The sequence below is a fragment of the Apteryx mantelli genome, chromosome 1, assembly GCF_036417845.1.
Source record: "Apteryx mantelli isolate bAptMan1 chromosome 1, bAptMan1.hap1, whole genome shotgun sequence".
In the NCBI taxonomy this organism is placed as follows: Eukaryota; Metazoa; Chordata; class Aves; order Apterygiformes; family Apterygidae; genus Apteryx; species Apteryx mantelli.
Window position 1 is genome coordinate 95,225,991 of NC_089978.1, and position 23,457 is coordinate 95,249,447.

Sequence of the window (23,457 nt, forward strand, 5' to 3'; positions counted from 1 at the left end):
GCAACTAATCCCTTACATCCCTCCAGTAATCTATTTTCTGCTGGATCCTCCATGAACTTTTATTGCAATTGGGACCTAGAATTTTTTTTTTTTAATAGCCTGGCTTATTTTCCTTCCACTTGAGCTGCTAAAAGGCAGGAGAGTCTTTTCTGCTTATCCTCTAGGCCAGCTTTCCTATGATATTACAGGAGAGGACAGCCTCCCCATTATTCATGGATTACACATACAGACGTATTTCAAGCAAAGATTACAAATGTGAAATATGTGTTTTTCAAGTCATAAACTGAAAAGCAATTTTAAGAGCTTAAAGTGTTCAAAGTGAACAGTTGTACTGTACCTGATTTGGAATCTTCATAGGTTGAGGTAGTGATTACACCAAAGGAACCTGAGGAAGTACTACAGCAAACTGATTGTGGAGTACAACATGGATGCAAAACAGCTTCCCCACTACTGCAGTCTCTCTCATTACTGTCTATAAAGCAAGATTATAAACTGTAGTTGAGTGAAAAACACAGTAAAAGATATTTCATTGTCTATGCTCTAACCGTTCACAGAGTTATCCGATTTTTTTTTCCCTCTTGGGCTTCAATTAATCAAGTAACAGGTCGTGTTTGACTCATAATAAATATCTCATTTCTGTCACTAGAACAGCGACAAAATTTATCTGTGTATTTTTTTCATTAACTGTATATTGTACAGGATGGGTCTGCACACTTGCTGAAAAGAACCTACCAGAACAGCACTAATTCAGGAGTTCTAAGTCATGAACCAAATACTCTTAAGGGATTTCTGATCACAGCTCTCCATATAAGGGGTCTCAGTATAACATCATCAAGCTTTTACAGACTCAACACCACTTTTTTTTTTTTCTCAAATAAACCAAACTCAGAATTATGCTTTACCAATTCATCACTTTTGTGATACCATAAAACTCACATACCTATCTGCACTTAAAAATGTATTTTTAACTTCCATTCTCCAAATACGTATTTCTAAGTGCAATTCAATTCTCTGGACAAAGAATTGGGAAGGAGGATGCGAGAAATGGTCAGTGGATAGAAAAGGCTATGAAAGAAGACTGAAGAAAAGATCTCACTGACTAGAAGTGGTGTTGGGAATGAGTTATTTGGGAACTGGCACACTGAAAAAAGACACCTGCAACTAGACCTGCAGGTAGCAAAAAGGCTAAGAAATGAGAGTTACCTGCTAGGAGTTCATTCATCATTCATATTGCTGTCTAGAAACACTGGCTTTTAAATTCAGCCAGTAGAGTAGAAAGCTAAAAAAAACAGATCATGACAAGAAACTGCGAAGAAGATGCACTGGGTGACTAGTTGGCCTTAATACCCTGAAATATTTCAAAAACACTGATAATTTCATTCTATGTATTTGACACCATTAAAGTCTCAAGGACAAATAGTATTTCTTTTGACAGTTTTGATCTTGTTGTTATACTGATTTAAAGGATCTGGCAAAAGGAATCTGTGATTATAAACAGAAATAGTGGCACAGCTAATATTGGCAGAAAAGATATGACAGTACAAGGCTTTAACACATACTGACAACTACAGTCACAGAGTTCTTTAAAGAGTCTGTTAACATATGCTAGAGATAATAGAGTATATTCCCACTGTCATTATTACTCACAATAATTAGATAAAGTTAACACAGATATGCTAGAATATACAACTACACTTTCATTTTGCTATGCAAACATACACAAAGATTGAAATATTTGTCGCAAGTGAAAAATGTAGTAATTTCTTTAACAGTTTAAAAATTCAAGAGCCTAAACTCACATTTACTACTAAATAAAACTTTCTGATATTACGTGATTTTGTTGGACCCACAAAAAACAGAGATGTTAACCTACATCTGAAAACCTGAGTGATTTTTAAATACTCTGGTCTTAAATGCCAAATGTAAAGGTAGTTCAAAACTTTCCCAGAAAAAATAGTTTTTCTTCAGATCAAATGTTAAAATATGTAAGCCATAAGATTTTGTTGTCTTAGTTTTTAATTTACAAAAACGTATATGTAAAATAAAAAGAATAAACTTTGCCGTGGAACTTTGTGCAAACACAAGCAGGAGAGACTGCATTCCTTAATCAAAACGATATTGCTATATCCATGAAAAAAGTTATCCTGAGGCCACAACTGACTTCAGTTACACTATCAAAAATGCATCCGATACTTCAATAACTTTTTATTTCTTACCTCACTCCGTCAAGGCCAAAACCTTTGACTATCAATTATCTGTTAACAGTAGTCTCTTCTCTTATCTCATTAAACACCCCAGAAAGTTAAGACAGCTTGTCCATATATAAATAAAATATTTTCTTCTCATAACAGGTATTAAACATATAAACTAAACCTGAGGTTTATAAAAAGAATTGCAGGGAATATTCAGAGTGAGAATGTCCACTTCTGCAGAAATGCTCTACATCTTATATTACATTAGATAAACCAAGACACAGAACTGGGGGTGCAAGATAGGGTATACCTGCAGTATATCAGTTATAGCCTTACTGTATAGTTCCATCTACCAAAAAGTTGAATGCAAACATTTTACATTATGCAGAGTGGCTTAAACTAAAGCACTAAACTAAAGACAACACAGTAAGCGACTGCCATCAGTATCAATACAAGTTTCACAGTTTAACATGGTATTGCCATGTTCACGCAGTCTCTGTGCAAAAGAGTTCTGACGGATCATCCACTCTGAATACATACTGTCTCCCACCAGGATATACAAATACTAATTCTAAATGCTGTAGATCATGGTGCAGTTTTGCCTACCATGATATGATAGGATTATAGGACCCCCAGCTAGCTATCTGTGAGGTCAGTCTGCAGAACAAGAGCAGAAGAGGAACCCAGGATGATTTCAGGACTAGTAAACAACAGTAAGAGAAGGAAGAACTCTATACCATTATCTTTATATTGTGGTTGTTGGCATGGTTACTGGTGAAGTTTGGAGCAAATAACATAAGAGCAAGCTGTCAGATACATGGAAGCAAAGGCTTGTGGAATAGCTTTCAAAACCACTGTACTGGACAGATGTGGTTTGGTCACACTAAACTAGTCATCCAGTGTGTCCTCTTAGCAGTTTCTCAGCAGTTTTTTTTTTCCCCCCTCTAGATTCTATAAAATCACTGTCCCATCTTTGACTTAATCCTCAAAAAAAAACCTACAAAGCATCTTCAAAAGATGAGCCTGAAAAAAGAAATTCATAAATCCATTGGATATTTAAATAAATAAATAAATCACACATTCATAAGAGAGAATATAATACTTTTTCCCCTATCTTCATTTAATTGTGCTATGATCCATGGGTTGTATATTATCTATTTCCATCTTCTATATGAAACAAGTCACCTTTTCCCTTGCTAATCCCATTTCCTACCTCACATGTACCAACTATCTTTTCTCTTAGGCAGTCTGGGTAACACATTTACCTTAGAATCCACAATCTTCAAAGCTAAATCTATTTCTGACCTAATGAATGGTTTGCTTACCTGAAAGCTTGTCTGTTTCATCCAAATATAACAGATACCAGCTACAAAAAAATGTAGTAATTTTCCTCCTAGTTGAACCTGCTTTGAGCAAGAGGTTGGACAAGATAACCTCTAGAGGTCCCTTTCAAACAGAAATATTCTCTGATACTAATCCCTTCCCATAAACACAGCAACACATAAAGAGATTGCGGAACATTGAAAAGGACTTAGGAGTAGTGCAGAAAAAAAGTAGATGTTTTAAACAAATTTACACTATGTTTTTAACTTGCAATCAATTTCTTCAACTAACAAAACCAGAATATTTTAAAAACTCCACCTTGTGCATAATTAAGATGCTGTTGAAGGTACTTACTTTTGAAAAAGTGTGTTTTTATGGCTTCTTATTCTAAGTGTAATTAAAAATGAAGTAAGTGTGGTATTAATGATCTTAAGCTTTCATATTAAAGCATTATTATAAAACAGCCATGGATTTCTGTCATGTTAGAATGCAGCTTGCACATTTTACTTCTGTTTAATTTTTTTAATTAAAAAAAAGACAGACCTCATACAGAATGGATATGAAACTGCATGAGAGCCATTTTAGACTGCCCAGATAAAAGATACAAAAGTAATGCTTACCAACAGGACCAACTGGCTGAAGAATATTGTCATTACAGATAAAAATATTTCTACTCTGTGATGCCAGGTTTTTATTGGGCCTTAAAATATTGCTACGCTCCCCAGTCTTTCAGGACACAGTAATTAAAAATACTGAAAATCATATCCAACAGTCAAGTAATGACCACATTTTATCATAATATCAAGTGACTTTCTTCTCTTTTGCTTTCTTCATAACATATCCAAATGTTGTCACATGAAATAATGTTGAATAATCATTCTCTATCAATCTAATCTAAATTTTCAAATTTCTTCTCTATTGTTTGGGCTGTCTTTTCTACTCACACTTTAAAAATATCAAACATTCTATAAGTTTTAGATTTGTCTAATATTTTTTCAATAAACAATATCAAATTGTTTATATAAATTTTCCTTATTTTCAACAAGAAAATAGAAGCTATTAAACTATGCAATTTAATTGCTAGCATCCCCTTGGAATTAATGAGCAAAAATACTATCTTGATAGCATCCCTGCTACCATACTGAAAATACAGACATCCTACTGCACATAATATAATTTAAAGAGGTAAAATATTGATTGCTTACTGCTTTTGAAGATAATTTGTTGATCCGAGCGGTGAAATGCTAAATACGGGTATAAAGTAAGAAGGCAGTTCTCTGCTACTGCAGCAACCTGAAGCAAGAACCTATTTAAAGCAAACAAACAAAAAAGTTATACCCATTAAAGAAAATATCTTCAATCCTTTTCTATGAATATAGTTGCCTTCAAAGTAATTTTAATGAAATGTTTCCCAAACGAGTTTATGATATGTTCACTTTATTTCACTCTGTGATAGCTCTCCGTTTAGCCTAGGCAATCAAGGTATTTCAACACAAGAATAAATGACAGAAATAATGTGTTCAGGTAACTTCTTTTCAGTACACAGATGAGAGCACATGCAGAAATAGGGAAGGTTAGTATAATATTTCCACAACAGAATTTATTTACTATGAGCATGCACAACTCATTAATCTGAAAGTTCAAGAGTTAGAAAAGATTTATTGAAATAAGTGTACTGTCTCTCTCTGAAAACAAAAGCAATTAAAATTACAGCTGATATTTATGAGCATACCAAAGGAGATTGCTAAATTGCTAAATGTATCCTATAACTTTTGCCAGGGGAAGCTTTCTTGAAAAGCAACTTCTATTTGGATTTAATGCTTTTCTATAAGCATTCACAGAAATCTCAAAATAAATATTTAGAAATAAATAGATTCAATTTAAAAACAATGAGATATTGATTATAATTGCTAGAATATAACAGAAATTGATGTACATGCTCCTATGCTCAGTAGAGTGTTTCTACTGTCCTTAGCATACATGTTGAAGTGTAGCAATCCACCATTTCACTATTTTTTTCATCTTTGGTCTAAATCTCTCAGGGTGCAGTCACCTAAGCAAATTATTGCCATTAAGTAACCCAAGATAACTATTTGTACATATGTTCCTGGCTGATTGCAACTGAAAGGTACTTCAACTTAGCTTAGTCCTATATTACTGCATAGCTTTTCTTTCACTTCACATTACTTTATTCATGGCACAAAGCCACCAAAATGAAAAGGAAAATACATTTTTAATAAATAAAACAACATGCTGATATCCATTTTGCTTTAGTATATTGAGAATTAAGAATATGGAAAATATACTTGGAATAAATGAAAATATTTCCTATTTTCTTAAACTATATATTGAAGGATAAATTCCTATTTTAAGCAAATTGAGATTAATATTAAAACACCTCACAAGGCCTTTCTTATTGATTTCTAACATGTCCTATTTCTCTTCTACTGTTTTGTTAAAGAATGACCTGACCAAGGACAACAGCAACATTTTAAAAGTACCAGAAAGCAATTAAGTTTTGTTTCCTCCTCCATACTTCCCTCTCCAACTAGGCAACATTCTTAGACACTACTTTCAGGGGGACTTTATTAGAGAAAAGCCCCAACAAAATCCATATCCATATTTCTTATGTGTAAATATTCACATTTCTATTCCAATGTGATAGCTAATGGTCACTTAAATCAACAATTCAGTTCCAGAGTGTTTTGGTATGTACTTTGGCCATGTCTGTCCTATGTGGACTTTGGGATGGTGAGCACCTTGACCAATTTCATCTTACTGGGGCATCTCTAAATCAGGTAGTATTTGTTATAGCTAACTTTATGCTACCTACATTTATTCAGCAAAAATCTCAAAAATACAGTGCCAGAGGGTCAGATGGTTGTCAGAGGTGTATCAACATCAGCAAACATATATTTGTACATGCCCAAACCATGTGTCAGAACATAATAATTTTTCTACCTTTATCAAACCATTTAAAGACATTCAGGATTGAGAACTGCAGCACAGAGAAGTTTGCCAACTTCTAACTCATGACTTTACTGTGACAAATGACAATACTTCGCAGGCATACATTAGCTTAACTTCAGACAACAAAATTATAAACATACTGCTGCCAATACTGTGCTCTGTACTGAAACATTAAAAGAATGCAAACAATGCAAACAAAGCGATGAAGACACAGACTACTGAGTTGTTAATGGATTCATCATAATGTTTTCATAAAACAACAACAACAGTCAGTGATGCTTCTAAAGAAAAGATATGTTTCACTTGCTTTATTAAGAGAACCTATGTATACTAACCTTGGTGATCTGTAAGTTAGCACAAACTCATTCCAAACACTAAAATTATTCTGATCTGGGTTTTCCCATTCATAAATAAAAATACAAACACATTACCAGAGCACATTTTTAATGTCTTCTTCTATATTGTATTAAATCTTTGGAAATTCCCCTTAACATTTTTAAATCATAAAAGTTTGCAGGTAATTTGCCAAATATGCAGGAAGCTTATAAGGTGACCAAATGTAAAAAGTTACATTATTTTTAGATGAATACTTGTCTTTAAATGAATACTCCACATTCCTGCAATTAGATTTCACTACCTTGAAGCATTGGCTAATCTTCTGAATCATGAGGGCAGACACCAGACCCAAGTTTCTGTAGTGAAAGCAACTTTATGGAATTATAACCCAGACTGGGGTACTATTAACAGAAGATCATTAAGTGAATTTCAGCACAACCAGTTGTAATGAAAGTGGAAAGATGACTTCAAATACAACCGAAAGAACTGCTCTCTCCTTGTGCTTTGTACTTCTCTTTTGAGCAAGCACATACTTTAAATGGATATGATCCACTTCACATATGGATAGCAGCTGCAGCAACCTAGATCTTATCACATATCAAGATCTCAGTAAACATATAAAAAGCCATTTCCCTGCACAGACAATCATGAATTACATTACTGAAATACAACAAAGGAACTTTCAAAGAGCAAGAATATATTCTCTCACACTAAAGCACATACTTTTCTGCTCTGCACAGAAGTTACACCACATCCACTAACATATTAAAAACGCATGTGAAAATACCCAGGGAACATGCAACTCCTTCACTGTTTAACAGGCAAGGGTGCAGGGGGAGGGGAGAGAAGACGGATTAAGGCTAATTTACACATTCATGTAAATTGTATGAATGTAATTCAGATGTCTGTATTATTGGACTCAGTCACATTTCTGGTTTCTCAGGTGGAGGTGAGCATCTCAGCCATCTCCATCATCAATGAAGATTTGAGATTTCTGAACATGCCAAATCCATGCCTTGATTTTCATGGTAAGGAAACCCAGAAAACCATACCAGAGAACAACTGCAGTGCAACTTAACAAGTTATGAAATTCAACAACTGAAAGGCAAAGACACTGCCACACAATCTATAATATAAAGATAGCCAGAGCTACAGGACATCTAGATACAAATCAATCCCTCAGATATCAGGCTACAGCTCTGAGAAGGTCCTCCCTGTTTCCTGATGCTTACAATCCAAACAAGCACAGGATTCTTTGTATTCTGTGCTATTATAGGAAGAAAAATGAATAAAACCACCTAACAGCAGTAGGAACATAAGGAACATAATATATCCTACCTAACAAATTTAGAGGCGTGAGAGAGTTCATAAGACAAAAAGCTTGTCCAATGAAGCACCTGCACTGAAGCCATGCAACAACCCCAGGAAGAAGCTATGAGTGATAGCAGCTGATGACTCCTTGCTGCAGGGGATGGAGGCCCCCACTCTGACAACCCAACCTGCTGTCGTAGAAGGTTTGCTGCTTGTCAGGGGCTTGGATCCGGGACGTTGCAGAGAGAGTGTGGTGGCTTGTCTAGCCCTCAGCCTTGCTGCTCTTCCACGTGAGCAGCAATGACACTGACGGGGAGACCTGGAGCGTATCATGTGACTACATGGCTCTGGGGGTGATGGCCAAGGATGGAGGGGCCCAGGTGGTTTTCTCTTCAGTCCTGCCGGTGAGGGGAAGGGCTTGAGGAGGAGTGGGCAGATGCTGCGGGCCAACAACCAGTTGCACAGCTGGTGTCAACAAGAGGAATTTGGCTTCTATGACCATGGGACCTTCTCTAAGGATCGAGGACTGCTAGGAAGAGATGGGATCTGTCTTAATAAATGGGGCAAAAGCATCACAGGCTGGCCAAAGTGGGGAGGAGAACTTTAAACTAGGAACAACAGGGGAGGGAGATGACAACATCAGTCATGTGAGGAAATGGTGGAACGGGATGGAGAGTGGAGGGTGCGGGGTGCTGTGCCCAAGAGAGACCTCATAATCAACAAAACAGGCCTGAGAGGGGCCCACCTCAAGCATATCCATATAAGTGAGGGAGTGCCTACATGATGGGGAGAGCTCTCGTACCTTTCCTGGGCAATCAGCATGACTGGGTGCCTCTCTGAAGTGCCTGTACACTAATGCGTGCAGCGCAGGGAGCAAACAGGAAGAATTAGAGGTTTGCATGCAGCTGCAACACTACAAAATCTCACTGGGATTGCAGGGACATGGTGGCATAGCTCACACAATCAGAGTGCTGCAATGGATGGCTACAGGGTCTCTAGGAAGGACAGGCCAGGACTGCAAGGAGGGGGCGTTGCCCTGCATGTGAGAGTGCAGTGGGAATGCATGGGCACAAGCAATCCAGGAGGTTTCTGGAGTGCGCTGGTGATAATTCCCTGATGCAGGTGATTGAGAAGTCAGTGAGGGGAGACGCTCCCCTGGATGCGATACGTAGGAAGAAGGAAGAACTGGTGAGCGATGTGAAGGTCGAGGGTTACCTTGCCTGCTGTGACCATGAGATGGTGGAGTTCAGGATCCTGAGAGGAGTGAGCAAGGCAAAAAGCAAGATCACAGGCTGAGACTGGGGCCTGTTCAGGGATCTGCTTGCAAGAACCCCATGGGATACAGTCCCGCAGAGAAGAGGGGTCCAGGAGAGCTGGTTGATTTTCAAGGATCACCTCCTCCGAGCTCAAGAACGGGACATGCCAACAAGCAGGAACTCAAGGAGAGGGGGCAGGAGGCCTGCATGGATGAACAAGGAGCTCCTGACAAAGCTCAGATGTCAAAAGCAAGAGTACTAGAGGCAGAAGAAGCAGGGTGAGGTGACCCAGGAGGAGTACAGAGAGGCTGCCTGAGTGTGCAGGGAGAGGGCTCAGAAAGCCAAAGCCCATCTGGAGTGGAATCTGGTGAGGGCCGTGAAGGGCAACAAGAAAGGCTTCCAGAGATACAGCAGCAGCAAACGGAAGGCTACAGAAAACACGAGCCTGCTGCTGAATGGGGCAGGGGGACCTGGTGACAAAGGACATGGAAAAGGCAGAGGTACCCATTGCCTTCTTCACCTCAGCCTTTACTCGTACGACCTGCCTTCAGCAATCACAGGCCTCTGAGACCAGTGGGAAAGCCCAGAGGCAAGGAAGATTTATCCTTGGTGGAAGAGGACGAGGTCAGGGAGCATTTAAAGAAATTGGACATACACAAGCTCAAGGAACCGTAATGGGATGCACACACAACTCTTGACGGAGCTGGCCCATGAGACTGCGAGGCTACTCTCGATTATCTGTGAAAGCTCATGGCAACTGGGGAAGCAGGCTAGGGACTGGAAGAAAGCAAATGGCAGTCCTATGTTCAAGAAGGGCAAGGAGGATCAGGGGAGCTATGGGCTGGTCAGCCTCACCTCAGTCTCTGGGAAGGCGGTGGAGCAGCTAATCCTGGAAACCACTTCCAGTCATACTCAGGACAAGAAGGTGAGTGGGAACAGACAGCATGGATTCACAAAGGGGGAATCATGCCTGATTAACCTGATGGCCTTCCACGACAAGGTGACAGGCTCAGTGGCTGAGGGGAGAGCAGCAGGTGTGGTTTCTCTTGACCTCTGCAAGGCTTTTGACACTGTCTCCTGGAACATCCTCATAGGTCAACTGATGAAATGTGGATAAATGATAAATGGTCACCAAGGGGGACTGAAAAGGGGCTGATCTGCCAGGCTCAGAGGGTTGCCATCAGTGGCACAAAGTCCATCTGGAGGCCAGTCACTAGCGGTGTCCCCCAGGCATCGATACCAGGGCCGACACTCTTTAACCTCTTCATTAATGACCTGCATGATGGGACAGAGTGCACCCTCAGCAAGTTTGTAGGCAACACAAAATGGGGAGGAATGTCTGGTACACCAGACGGGTGCGCTGCCATTCAGAGGGACTTCAACAGGCTGGAGAAATGGGCCAACAGGAGTCTCATCAAGTTCAACAAAGGGAAGTGCAAGTCCCGCACCTGGGAAGGAATAACTCCACGCACCAGTACAGACTGGGGGCTGACGTGCTGGAAAGCAGCTTTGCAGAAAAGGCCCTGGGTGTCCCGCTGGATAACAAGGTGGCCATGAGCCAGCAGCATGCCCTTGCAGCAAAGGTGGTCAACAGCATCCTGGGGTGCGTTAGGAAGAGCCTTGGCAGCAGGTTGAGGGAGGTGATCCTTCCCCTCTGCTCAGCCGTAGTAAGACCACATCTGGACCGCTGTGCCCAGGTCTGGGCTCCCCAGTACAAGAAAGACGTTCACATTTTGGACAGTCCAGCAAAGGGCCACCAGTTCAAGGACTGGAGACTCTGACATATGGGGAAAGGCTGAGAGTTGGAAGTGATCGAGCCAGGTGAAGAGAAGGCTCGGGGGGAAATCACACTGAGAATGTGTCTGAAGACCTGACAGGGGGACTAAAGAAAATGGAGGCAGACTCTTCTTGGCAGTGCCCAAGGCAAGAGGCAGTGGGCACAGACTGAAATACAGAAATTCCAAGTAAACATAAGGAAATTTTTTTTTTTTTTAATGGTGAGGGTGGTTGAACACTGGGACAGGCTGCCCAGAAAGGTTTTGGAGTCTCCATTCTGGAGATGCTCAGAACGAACATGACAAGATCCTGAGCAACCTGCTGTAGCTGACTCAGCTTTGAGCAGGGGTGTGGACTAGATGATCTCCAAAGGTCCATTCCATACTCAATCATTCTGTAGTTCTGTCCACTCATCATCATCAACTATTTGAACATGGTATCTTTCCAGAAATGTGTTTTGAAAGGAAACTTCAAAAAGAATGAGGCAGTAGCTCAAGGATTCATTTGAGTTTCAAGGATGACACTCCATTCGTCAAAGCAGCATGGTAGTAATCACAAAGGCACTTGGAGATACTTATCATACATATTTCAAGCATTGAGATACAGGACCAGACAGAAAAGCATGCTTATTTCCATACAAGTACGATAAATACATTCAAGACATGTACCTTCCTCATATGCTTACAATCATCTTGTACCACTGACCTTTTACATCTGTAACACTTTTCATGAAGTAAAATACAAAGCTTTTGCTCTATAGCATTTCAGACAATATTTTGTAAGTATAAACACTAATGATTTGTTTTGCATCAGCATACACAAAATGCTCTAGAAAGATAAGCATTGTCATAGTAGAACAGAAGTCACATAACCCATCTTCAACAGTATTAACAGATGCAGAATGTCATTTAAAATTTCCACAGATAAAGAACCTAAAGCTACCACGCTACCAGGATCTAACTGACAAACTTTTGTAACACCATTGCTCAGGTAGATTAAAAAAAAAAAAAAAAAAAAAGTTGGCACTACTAGTTTAGGAAACAAGGCAACAAAGCTTGCAGGATCAGTTGGTGCCATAAGACGACTTGCTGCAAGAGTGAGACATTTCACAGATCTCTAAGGATGAGAAACAGCCTAGAGGCAGGAAAAACACACATTAGACTAAAAAGAAAGAATGCTTGCAATATGTTTTCATCACTAAATTGATTGCAACTGTGAAAAAACGCAGTTGTCATTAACTAACAGAACTAAAGAAAAAGGGGAATCTTTTATTTTCACCTGAATAAATCTAAATAAATGCAAGTGTTTTAAAGAGATGAATTTTAGTAAGAACACTACATTTAAATTGCTGTCAAACTCTAGGTCTGTTGTCCTACAGGAATTTAGGTCTGATAGGAATTAGAAGGATTTTTTGGACATAGGGTTTATATTCCCAAATCATTTCAGTACTTTTAAAAACTTAAATTGCTTTCTGAAGTAGTGCACAGGGTTGCAACCAGGGGGGTGGGGGGGGAAGGAAGGGGGAAATCTAAGAGTACCCTTGTCCCTTATCCCTTTTCTCTGGTTGTGCCTGCTTCTGCTGATGCTGCTATCCAGAAAGTCTAAGCCAGTGCAGAAAACTCGGGAGAGCACTATATGGAGGGAGGCAGGCATCCGAGCTTCCTATATATTGGCCTCCAGTCCTGTGTCTCATACCAAAAGTAGTATGACACTGACACTAGTTCTATACAGTATTTATATATATATATAAGTATACACACAAACATATACACACACGCACACATCTTCTTTCTCACTAGCCTCAGAAAACAAAAAACACTATCGAACATCTGAAATCAGTAATGAAAATAGCAACAGCCTGAAACCCCAAAGATAAATTAGTTACAACCACCTAAAGGACAGTACCCTGCAGATTCCCAATAAGGTAACTGATTAACAACATTACAGGAAGAACTAGAGATCAGCAAATGCCTCAGCTCAGAGTACATAAACTTGTAGTAGACTGTCCTGCCCTAAAAAGCTTACAGTAAAAACAGAGAAGACAAAATTAAGAATTAGGATATAAAAACACAAGAGCAGAAGATCTAAGAATGACATACACAGGGAGGGAGGGAGGTCCACTGGAAACAACACTGGGACAGTGTTCTTTGCTGTATAACAAACTACAGATGACTCTCTGCTGGCTACCAGCAAAATGAAATTCTGCCTTCCAGTATGGTTCCCCCGACAGAATGTCTCCCCACCTCTACTTTGAGGCTAAGAATGAATAAACCACATGTACAAAGACATTTCGCCCCCGGTCCCCAAAATCATTACAAGCTACTGGAAACTACTTGCTTTGCAAAACAAACTCTGAAAGGTTTATGTAGCTCTACAGTAAGTTAAATTTATTCTTAATATGATAAAAACTTTATGAAATGAATATAAGTTTTTTTAAAAGCTTGAGAATGAAGAAGCTTTCATTATGGAACAAAGTCACTATACAAGCTTAAATTCACATGAAGATCAGATCTGATGTTGGTGTTCCCTCATTTTAGATTCCAACAAAACTTTAAATATATTGCAAAATTTTAAGAGGGTATTTTTAAAAAAGCAAAATACCCTGTAATGGAAAACACTAGGATTTCTTGACTCAAGAGCATGCCTCTCCAAAGCAATTTGAGAAGGGATAAGCAGACTAAGAATTAACTGGTAAAGGTATGACTGAGATACAAGACCTTAAAACAGTAACTTAGGCAAATCTTACCTTAGAGACCAAAGCTGAATTGTGTGTTTTCGAGTGGTAATCCAGTTGAAAAAGGAATGCATTTCTAAGTTTCATTCTCATTTTTTCAGAATATCTTTGCAGATCTTTACTCAACCAGTTCCTAATAACAGTTCTATGTCTTATAACCTTTGTCAGTTTGGATCCTGCCTCCATATGAATTTGAATTGAATGCATTACCTGTTTTCTTCTTCATCAATGAAGAATATATTCCCTAAAAATGACACTGGTCTAGATGAGCTGAAGCCAATATGACAAATGAGTTCTATATTTGTGCCATCTGATGAAACAACAATATCTTGTCCTTCTGGGAACTGTACAGAAAAGGGGTAAATCCTGTCACCATCTTCAAGTTCAAGCTTTGGAAGTTCAACTCGAATCCGTGATTGCCTGTGTTAAAAATCAATAATAATGGGTTTTGGGCTCACAGGATGACAGTAATAAAGGTGATTCATACACTTATGAAACTTCTTTTTACAGTTATATACAGAAGTATATTAATATACTTCAGTGTTGAAGTGTTAGTCCATTGAAACTAACTGAAGAATTAAAATCCTTCAGCATTAGGCATGCTGCTTTGTTTTTTTACAAATGTTATCTCGATGTTTAATACTGACCCACAATAGTTCAACATCCCAAGGAAGAACAATTTCTCCTAACTACTGCAATACAAAAGGCTTAAATGTTACTTCCTTTTGTGTGCTTTCTCAGAGGTTTGCTACAGCCAAAGCTTTCATTTATACTGACTAAATGGTATTAGCATACGTGAAGGTATTTTAATATTCAAAAAATTTTACAATAACAATGTGAAATGGAAATCCATGGAGATATATAAAGATTCTTTCCTTGGTTATGTAGTTTTAGGTTCCAATTTGAAATAAAAGTGTGAGCGAGCCCAGACCTATATGGAATCCTTTTGGATGAAAGATGGGGGAAAGGGAGACTTATAGAGACACGGTATTCAGCAAAACACAGCTCAAGTCAGGATGCCTCCAGAGAGTGCATACAGCCAGGGAAGTGCGCATGGGATGTGGCTATGGAGGATCCTTTGCACCCCTCCTGGGAAACCTGCATGCTTGATCACCTCTCTGAAGTGCCTGTACACCAATGCACGCAGCATGGGGAATAAACAGGAAGAACTAGAGATCTGTGTGCGGTCGCAGGGCCATGATCTCATTGCAATTACAGAGACATGGCGGAATAGCTCACATGACTGGAGTGCTGTCATGGATGGCTACGTGCTTTTTAGGAAGGACAGGCCAGGAAGGTGAGGTGGGGGAGTTGCCCTTTATATGAGAGAGCAACTGGAATGTATCGAGCTGTGCCTAGGGGTGGATGAAGAGCGAGTCGAGAGCTTATGGGTAAGGATTAAAGGGCGGGTTAATATGGGTGATACTGTTGTGGGCGTTTACTACAGGCCACCTGATCAGGAAGAGGAAGTCAATGAGGCCTTCTACAGACAACTGGAAGTAGCCTCACAATCACACGACCTGGTTCTCATGGGGGACTTCAACCACCCTGATATCTGCTGGAAAGACAACACAGCTAGGCACAAACAGTCCTGGAGGTTCCTGCAGAGCATTGATGGTAAATTTCTGACACAGATGATGGAGTCAACAAGGAGAGGTGTGCTGCTGGACCTTGTACTAACAAACAAAGGACTGGTTGGAAACGTGAAGGTTGGGGGCAGCCTTGGCTGCAGTGACCATGAGATGGCGGCGTTCAGGATCCTGTGAGGAGGAAGCAGGGCAATAAGTAGGATCACAACCCTGGGCTTCAGGAGAGCAAACTTTGGCCTCTTTGAGGACTTACTTGGAAAAATCCCATGGGTTAGGGCCCTAGAAGGAAGGGGGGTCCAAGAGAGCTCGTTAATATTCAAGCATCACTTCCTCCAAGCTCAAGATCGGAGCATCCCTATGAGTAAAAGGTCAAGCAAAGGGGGCAGAAGACCTGCATGGATGAGCAAGGAGCTCCTGGCAAAACTCAGCCAGAAGAAGGAAGTGTACAAAATGTGGGAAAATGGACAGACCACTTGGGAGGAATATAGGAACATTGTCAGAGTATGCAGGGATGCAACGAGGATGGCCAAGGCCCATTTGGAATTAAATCTGGCAAGGGATGTCAAGGACAACAAGACTGGGTCCAGTCTTGTTCAACTTCTTCATCAATGACCTGGATGAAGGGACAGAGTGCACCCTCAGCAAGTTTGCTGACGATACAAAACTGGGAGGAGTGGCTGATACCCCAGAAGGCTCTGCTGCCATTCAGAGAGACCTGGACAGGCTGGAGAGGTGGGCGGAGAGGAACCTCATGAAGTTCAACAAAGGCAAGTGCAGGGTCCTGCACCTGGGGAGGAATAACCCCCTGCACCAGTACAGGTTGGGGGCTGACCTGCTGGAAAGCAGCTCTGCAGAGAAGGACCTGGGAGTGCTGGTGGACACCAAGTTAAGCATGAGGCAGCAATGTGCCCTTGTGGCCAAGAAGGCCAACAGTATCCTGGGGTGCATGAGGAAGAGTGTTGCCAGCAGGTGGAGGGAGGTGATCCTCCCCCTCTCCTCAGCCCTGCTGAGGCCACATCTGGAGTACTGTGTCCAGTTCTGGGCTCCCCAGGACAAGAGGGATGTGGCACTACTGGAGAGAGTCCAACGGAGGGCCACTAAGATGATTAGGGAACTGGAGCATCTCTCATATGAGGAAAGACTGAGAGAGTTGGGCCTGTTCAGCCTGGAGAAGAGAAGGCTGAGAGGAGATCTTATCAACGTGTACAAGTATCTGAAGGGAGGGTGTCGAGAGGATGGGACCAGACTCTTCTCAGTGGCGCCAGCGACAGGACAAGAGGCAACAGGCACAAACTGAAACACAGACGGTTCCACCTGAAAATGAGAAAAAACTTCTTTCCTGTGAGGGTGACAGAGCACTGGAACAGGTTGCCCAGGGAGGTTGTGGAGTCTCCTTCTCTGGAGATATTCAAAACCCGCCTGGATGCAATCCTGTGCAACGTGCTCTAGGTGACACTACTTGAGCAGGGGGCTTGGACTAGATGATCTCCAGAGGTGCCTTCAAACCTCAATCATTCTGCGATTCTGTGATTCTGAATCCAACCACTGAATTACTGACAACAGACCAGTCACTTTATAAACTACTACAAGTCAAAGGAGATAAACAAAATTCATGTTATCTTCAAGTGATTAATGTCTAATTTTCTGCAACTTAAAGTTTTCCTCCAGTTCTTCTGACACTGAAATGGTACCCACATAGGCATATCAAACTAACATTACCACTATTTCATAATTACATGTAGAGAAGTTGCATCTCTGAGACTGAAAACAAATTTTTCTACACAAACATACACAAGAGTGCTGCAGCTCTGACTTGAAAAGATCTATGTTAAAAGATTGAGAAGATTTTTATCAAACAGGAGTTGATTTGGTGTCAGGTTATATTATATAATATAAAAATTAAGAAAAGGCTTTCTTGTAAGTTTAACCAACAGGATAAAGCAGGTGATCTACACAAAAATGAAAAATATACGAATTACTTAATATATTAAATCACATCCTTAAAATGTGTTGTGCTTTTTGGTACTAAAGTTTGCTCAGGAAGTAAAACTGAATAATGGTCCCAAAAAAAAAAAAGTCACTAATTAGCCAAATACCAGTTAGATTTCAAAACACTGCTTTCTAACCTGTAGAGTAGATAAGACTATCATCTTAGTATCTGGCTAAAGTTAGCAAAAACTCCTGGTAAGATTCTTCTCTTCCTATTTCATGTACTGTTCCAAATACTTTTACAAGCATGTGACAAAATGAATATAACAGAAGATGGCCACTTCATGAAGCAGTAATATGTTTTCAGGACAAAATATGGGTTTGCTGAATGTAGAGCTATATGCATTTTCTCTTAAATATGCAGACTTTTTCCTCTGAATACTAATCGTCATAAACAAGTATGAATTCTCTTTTTTAGGAGAAAACAAAAACAAGAACTATTCAGGATTTCTATAGTAAATTTACTTTAAGATTTTTACCTTAAATAATCTTGTGGAATAATATTGATGGCTGTTTCAGTTTTCATACCCAGAGGAACTGGCATCAGCATTAGAAGGATGGGATCAAAATTTATTTTTGGTGACTTCACAGTGCCAGATAAAGTTATTCTGTAGTGAGATGGATTATCATTTACATACACTGACATTTCAGATGCATATGCTCCAGGACAAGCTGCTAAAAAACAAACAAAAACAAAAAAAGCCAACCTATTACCATAAATGCATGCAATTAAAATAATGAGTTAGAGTAAGAAATTTTTTTTATTTTATCATCATTATTGCTTTCTTACTCAAAATGTAGGTTAACATAAATTAAATGAATTACTTACTAAGCAAGTTTCGAATACTTGCTTGCAGCAAATCAAAAATCCATTTTTTTAATTAGTAAAAAGCTTTTTGAAAGTGAATTATTTACTGTATTAACATTCCTTTATGTAGAACATCACTATAACACTTGTCAATTTTAAGAATTACAGTTATGTAATAAACTGCACTAATTAACGCATAGAATGCTAATTTTACAAATGAATAAATATCAGTAACATCTGACTGCCAAGCCAAAAGATAGTTGGTGCTTTATAAGATGGTGATCATTTTAACAGATGATTATAAAACCTATACTGTTGTTGAACAGCCTTACAGCCAGGGGGACAGGTTCTACTACATCCTTGAATTACCCTCCACTGACAGGATCCCCGATTTCCTTCTGTTCTATCCCTTCTCACACCATCCCTCCAAATGCTCCAGGGTTCCTTTTTCTACAGGACAGCAAAAGCTCGTTTTCTTTTTCTTTCACTGATACGGAAGCAAGGTGCATTTGCAACTGTTACTCTATCAAAATGTTATTCCAAGTCACGCAGTGTCATTTACCAAGTTTTCAGTTATTCCTGCCTGCTGAAGAACTGACAAAGCAACAACTTTGAAGGCCAACTAATGAATACCTTTTTCACTTAGAAGCGAATCTATGATGTGTCACTGGTACCTTTGCAACACAAAAAGTTTAATCTTTTCATTCTGAGAAAAACATCCTTCCCTTTGATTCCCCATTGTCCACAGATTAGTAAGTATGAACCAGAAACATCCTCACCTAATGTTTAAGAAGGAAAGAAAGAGCAAAATGAGTAATTTCTATTTTATGTGTCTGTATGAGCACACATGCTACAGCAAACAGAATATAACCTCAAGCTCTTTAGCTCCAATAATCTTTCTCACAGCGTGAGAAACAGCTGCCATTGTTTGCATACCCAAAGTAGAAAACCTGCCCTCTTCAAAACATTTTATCTTATTCCCTCCTCGTAAGAGTCAATTTCTTCATGGAGATGATGCTAAAGGAGCTTCATAAAAGCCTGTTAGCTGCCCAGAGCATGGCCTACAGACCCCTTCATATCAGAACAACAAATGTGAACCTCTTAAGGGGAAAGCCAGATGAAATGGGAACTTGCTGCAATGCTCAAAAAATATGGCTAGTTCCCTGTTAAATGGAAACTAGTTTTAGGAGAGAATACCCCAAGAAAGCTGAGAAGGTTGTGATGCTAAGTTTTGAAACAGCAAGAAAACAACACCTTTTTTCTGGCACTTGGCACTCTTATGAGGGAAAGGTGAAAGAGAGTCAAAAAAGTTCATGGAGATGTATGAAGTGCCACATAACATTGGGCAGGCCTGTAAGAAAAGATGACCAGTACTATACAAGTTATATATGAGCCAGACAAACTAATCTCCTGCAGTTGTGCTCTAGTTAAACCATGCTTCTGGTATCCTGTACTCCTACATTTCTAGAACATAGAGTAATGGAAAGTGACAGGCCACGACCAATAAATGCCACAATTTAAGGAAGGAAACTACAGGGTCAGATGTCAGTACCAAAGAATAAGTTATTTGCACTACCTCTCACATTTTAAAATATTTGTATTAACTATATTTCCAAAGTCAAACCATCAAAAGCTATAAAATGGTTGTATTAGACTTTTCCACACAAACTTTTCATCCCCACTGTACATAAAACAAATCAATATTAACTACATGATCACATGTATATTCCATAGAATCCCTGACTCAGGCTGTGGACAGAATACAGTGCTTATTCTAGGAAACAGTCGATTTGTTAAACTGATCATTCTGTATGTGGCTCCACACACTTACTAAACACAAAATTCTCCATATGTAAACACATAAGGACCCCATGAGGATTTTAATAAATAAATAAGCAAATAAAAACACAGCATGTTGTGATACTGTCCTCACAAAGACCAAAAAAAAAGTATATATGGTCCCATTAAGTTTTGGTCATTAGTTTGAAAGGCCCAGAAAGTTTTGAGAATATTTAACTTTATTTTGAAACTAATGGGAATTATGTCCTGAACTAGCAGTAAGTCATGAACTCGTGGCTCTTCTGCAAATAAAATCTGGAACTGAGAAAGATATATGGACCAATAATACTGCTTTAGCTAAACTTTTATTTCATTTTACATGAAAAATATGGTAAAGGTAGGGCCATAATGGAATTCCTCAATTCCCTGCATCATTAGCCCCCAAAGAATGCAGTAAGTGCCCTGAAGCAGAAGTCTTCTCCATGTACACAACTTTGATTCCAGCTTACTATATAGTGAATTCACAAGATAGGGTGCTGGAGAACAAACACTGCATGATTTAAAAATAGGACACTCTTAAAGAGAATGGATATCAACACCCTTTCTAAATTACTATTAAACCTTTCTTCCTTATACTAATCTCTATTCATTTCTTTACACTTCGTTCCATGCTTTGTCCCTTCAAATATTCAGATTTTTAGCACTGGCAGGTAATATCTATTGCCATTTTTCTCCATAAGAGCAAATGATGTTTTTCCCAAGCCTGATAATATCTGCCAACCCATTCACCAATTTACATTAACTTCACCCAGATTTTGCTCCGTTCTTAGTGGCACCAGTGAGAAGGAATTCCAGCAGTAGACCTCATATAAACTTAGGTATAAGACAGAATTATATCAGTTAAAAAATGTCAGTCTGATCTTTTGTAAGTATTCAGATCACTTAGCCAGGAAAAACTAAATAGTCAGAATACTGTGGGATATATTTATCCTATTAATTACATGTTTCATGACTACAATCAAAGCTTGTGTTGTTGTTACCATTCTGATATAACACCACTAATTTCTATAGGACAGACAACAAGGGGTCCAGGAGATATGGAAAAATTTCCTTAGGGAGATTTGATGGTACTGGCAACTCTGCCCATCTAAATTTGCCACAGGCTGAAAAAAAATCTGTAGAATTATTTGGGCAATTTCCCCTTTGTCTTTTCTGGATGGGAAATAAGCATTCACCACTTTACCTTAGGAAAAAAACTCTGAATAAAGGAACACAGAAAGATTCCTCAAAGTGCATACGCACACATATTTCTTAGCTGCCTCACTTCGGTCTAATTTGCACTAGAAAGCCCATCCAGTTCAGAATGCCTAACTCTCTAGCATACTATACTGGGGATATAATTTCTGTAGATCCCTTCTTAAAAGAAACATAAACAGAGATTATATTTCTGTTGAAAGGAAGTTATGCACATAGATAAGTTTTCCTCCTGACATTGTTCACCTACTTTTGCAAGAGAAATATTTTAAAAGCCCCCCACCTCCACTCCACTTATTTAAGTTTCAATTTAAACTAGCAGCAAAAGCCAGTTTAAGAAGGCTGCCTCCTTAAGTATGTCCATATTCCTTCCTGTTCTGTATCAGTATGAGTCTAAGAGTTCTTCCACAAATCTTAACTGTGTACTAGCATATTTTTTGATCTTTTGAGAGTGTGAGAAGAAAGCAAAACTATCACCTGCTCTTTTTACCCTCTTAAGCTCATATTAGATTGTTATTCACTTTCTATATTTGTCTCTCAGATAAACATTTCCAGTTCAGCTGCCCTGGACTTTCCAATAATTCATCCCATATTACAAATATAATACATACAACTTTAGCATAAATGAGTGCCAATAAAAAAACTGCTTATGCTGAAATACAGACTTCAAAGGAGAAAAGGCACAAGTAGTCATAACTTAAAGGCAGGCCCTATAAAAAGGAAAAAAACAAAAACAAATCAATCATTTCCCCACAGATACTGTTAAAGAGGAGTTATTTAACTTCTTACTGTTGTAGAAAGAACCCTAAAAGATGGAGGGCATGATGTTCATCTGTGCCCCTCAGGTACATAATCATCACACCCTCCAGGGGCACTGCATCCCTCTTAACTCATTAGAGCATTTCTGAGTTTTTTGCCACGTGAAATCCTACAGCACAGATCTATTGCAACTTACTGTCCCGCAGATAGAAGTTTTATATAGCACAGTAAGATATAGTGAAATTGTTCTTATATCATTAATGCTATATATATCGTACTGCATTACAGTAGAAAGGATTGCATTAATACATCTTCAGTTCTTGAGAATCTCTATTAAACTGAGTAATCCTTCTTGAAAAGGAAGCATTACATTACCATGCATTATATAAAACTCTTTGCATCATTTGTTAAAACACATGGAAGCATACCATAGCATTTTTTACTCTCATTATAAACGTGGTAGCATTTTTAAACAAATTACTATAATGCACACTCAAAGTTTATTTTAAGGCTTGTTCACCCCCACACTACAACTCTAGAGAACAAACCTATGAAGGTGATCAGCACAACATATTCCTTAATTAGGTCTCCTGGGGCCGGGGTGGGGGGGTTGTTGTGTCTAATGTTTTATTTCAAGAAAGAGTAATTATTTTCAGGGAAGGTATAGCACAAGTAGGCTATAAATCATGGGAAAATACTTAGAACATCGAATTAAAGGCAATTGATTCTTACAGTGATTTATGATTTACTGTAAACAGAAGGTTTGGAAAAACAGAACAGATATAAATATCCTTAAATTACAATAATTATTTATCAGTCATCTTTATGTATATGCATGTGTGCATTTACACATACAATTTATTTAGTAGTTCAAAACACGGCCTTTTACCTGCATGTTGTTCTCTGCTTTATAGTCACTCCGGCATTTGAGAATTTATAGGAAAATTTTTAATACAGTCCCACAATGTAAACACCTTCTAAATAGGATTATCACATGGCTGATCACTTCATTTATTATGATTAGCACGTGATCCCTATCTGGCTGCTGCATAAAGTAGTATTAGAAAAACCTGTAAAATCTGCTTCAACTGTCATTAACACTAAGTGACACTTAGAAAGAAACAGGAGAAAAAGAGAAACTATGCTAATCCAAGCCCTGTCATCACCAGAGATCTGGAAGTGCAGCTTTATTCTGTTTATCTTAAGTCCAATATTGTCCTGAGCACCCCTATAACAAACCCCACTGATTTAATCACATGTGAATGACTTCAAACAGGTATTTTCTTGCTTTATCAACGCAAACTACTGTTAAAACATCTATTAAAACAGTATGTTTCTCAAATTCAAAAGCAGATTGGAATGTTTATAAACGTTCTTTACA

General features: G+C 38.9%; 1 protein-coding gene across 1 annotated transcript in view; it reads right to left on the reverse strand.

Annotated features, from left to right (window-relative positions):
- CFAP47 (cilia and flagella associated protein 47) overlaps positions 1-23,457 on the reverse strand; it is a 377,656-nt gene that overhangs the window by 297,275 nt on the left and 56,924 nt on the right. Inside the window, exons 25-28 of the mRNA XM_067289744.1 lie at positions 17,956-18,148; positions 14,109-14,318; positions 4,721-4,821; positions 338-472 (exon numbers count right to left, since the gene is read on the reverse strand). Of these exons, the coding sequence (XP_067145845.1) occupies positions 338-472; positions 4,721-4,821; positions 14,109-14,318; positions 17,956-18,148 (639 nt within the window). The remainder of the gene's footprint in view (positions 1-337; positions 473-4,720; positions 4,822-14,108; positions 14,319-17,955; positions 18,149-23,457) is intronic.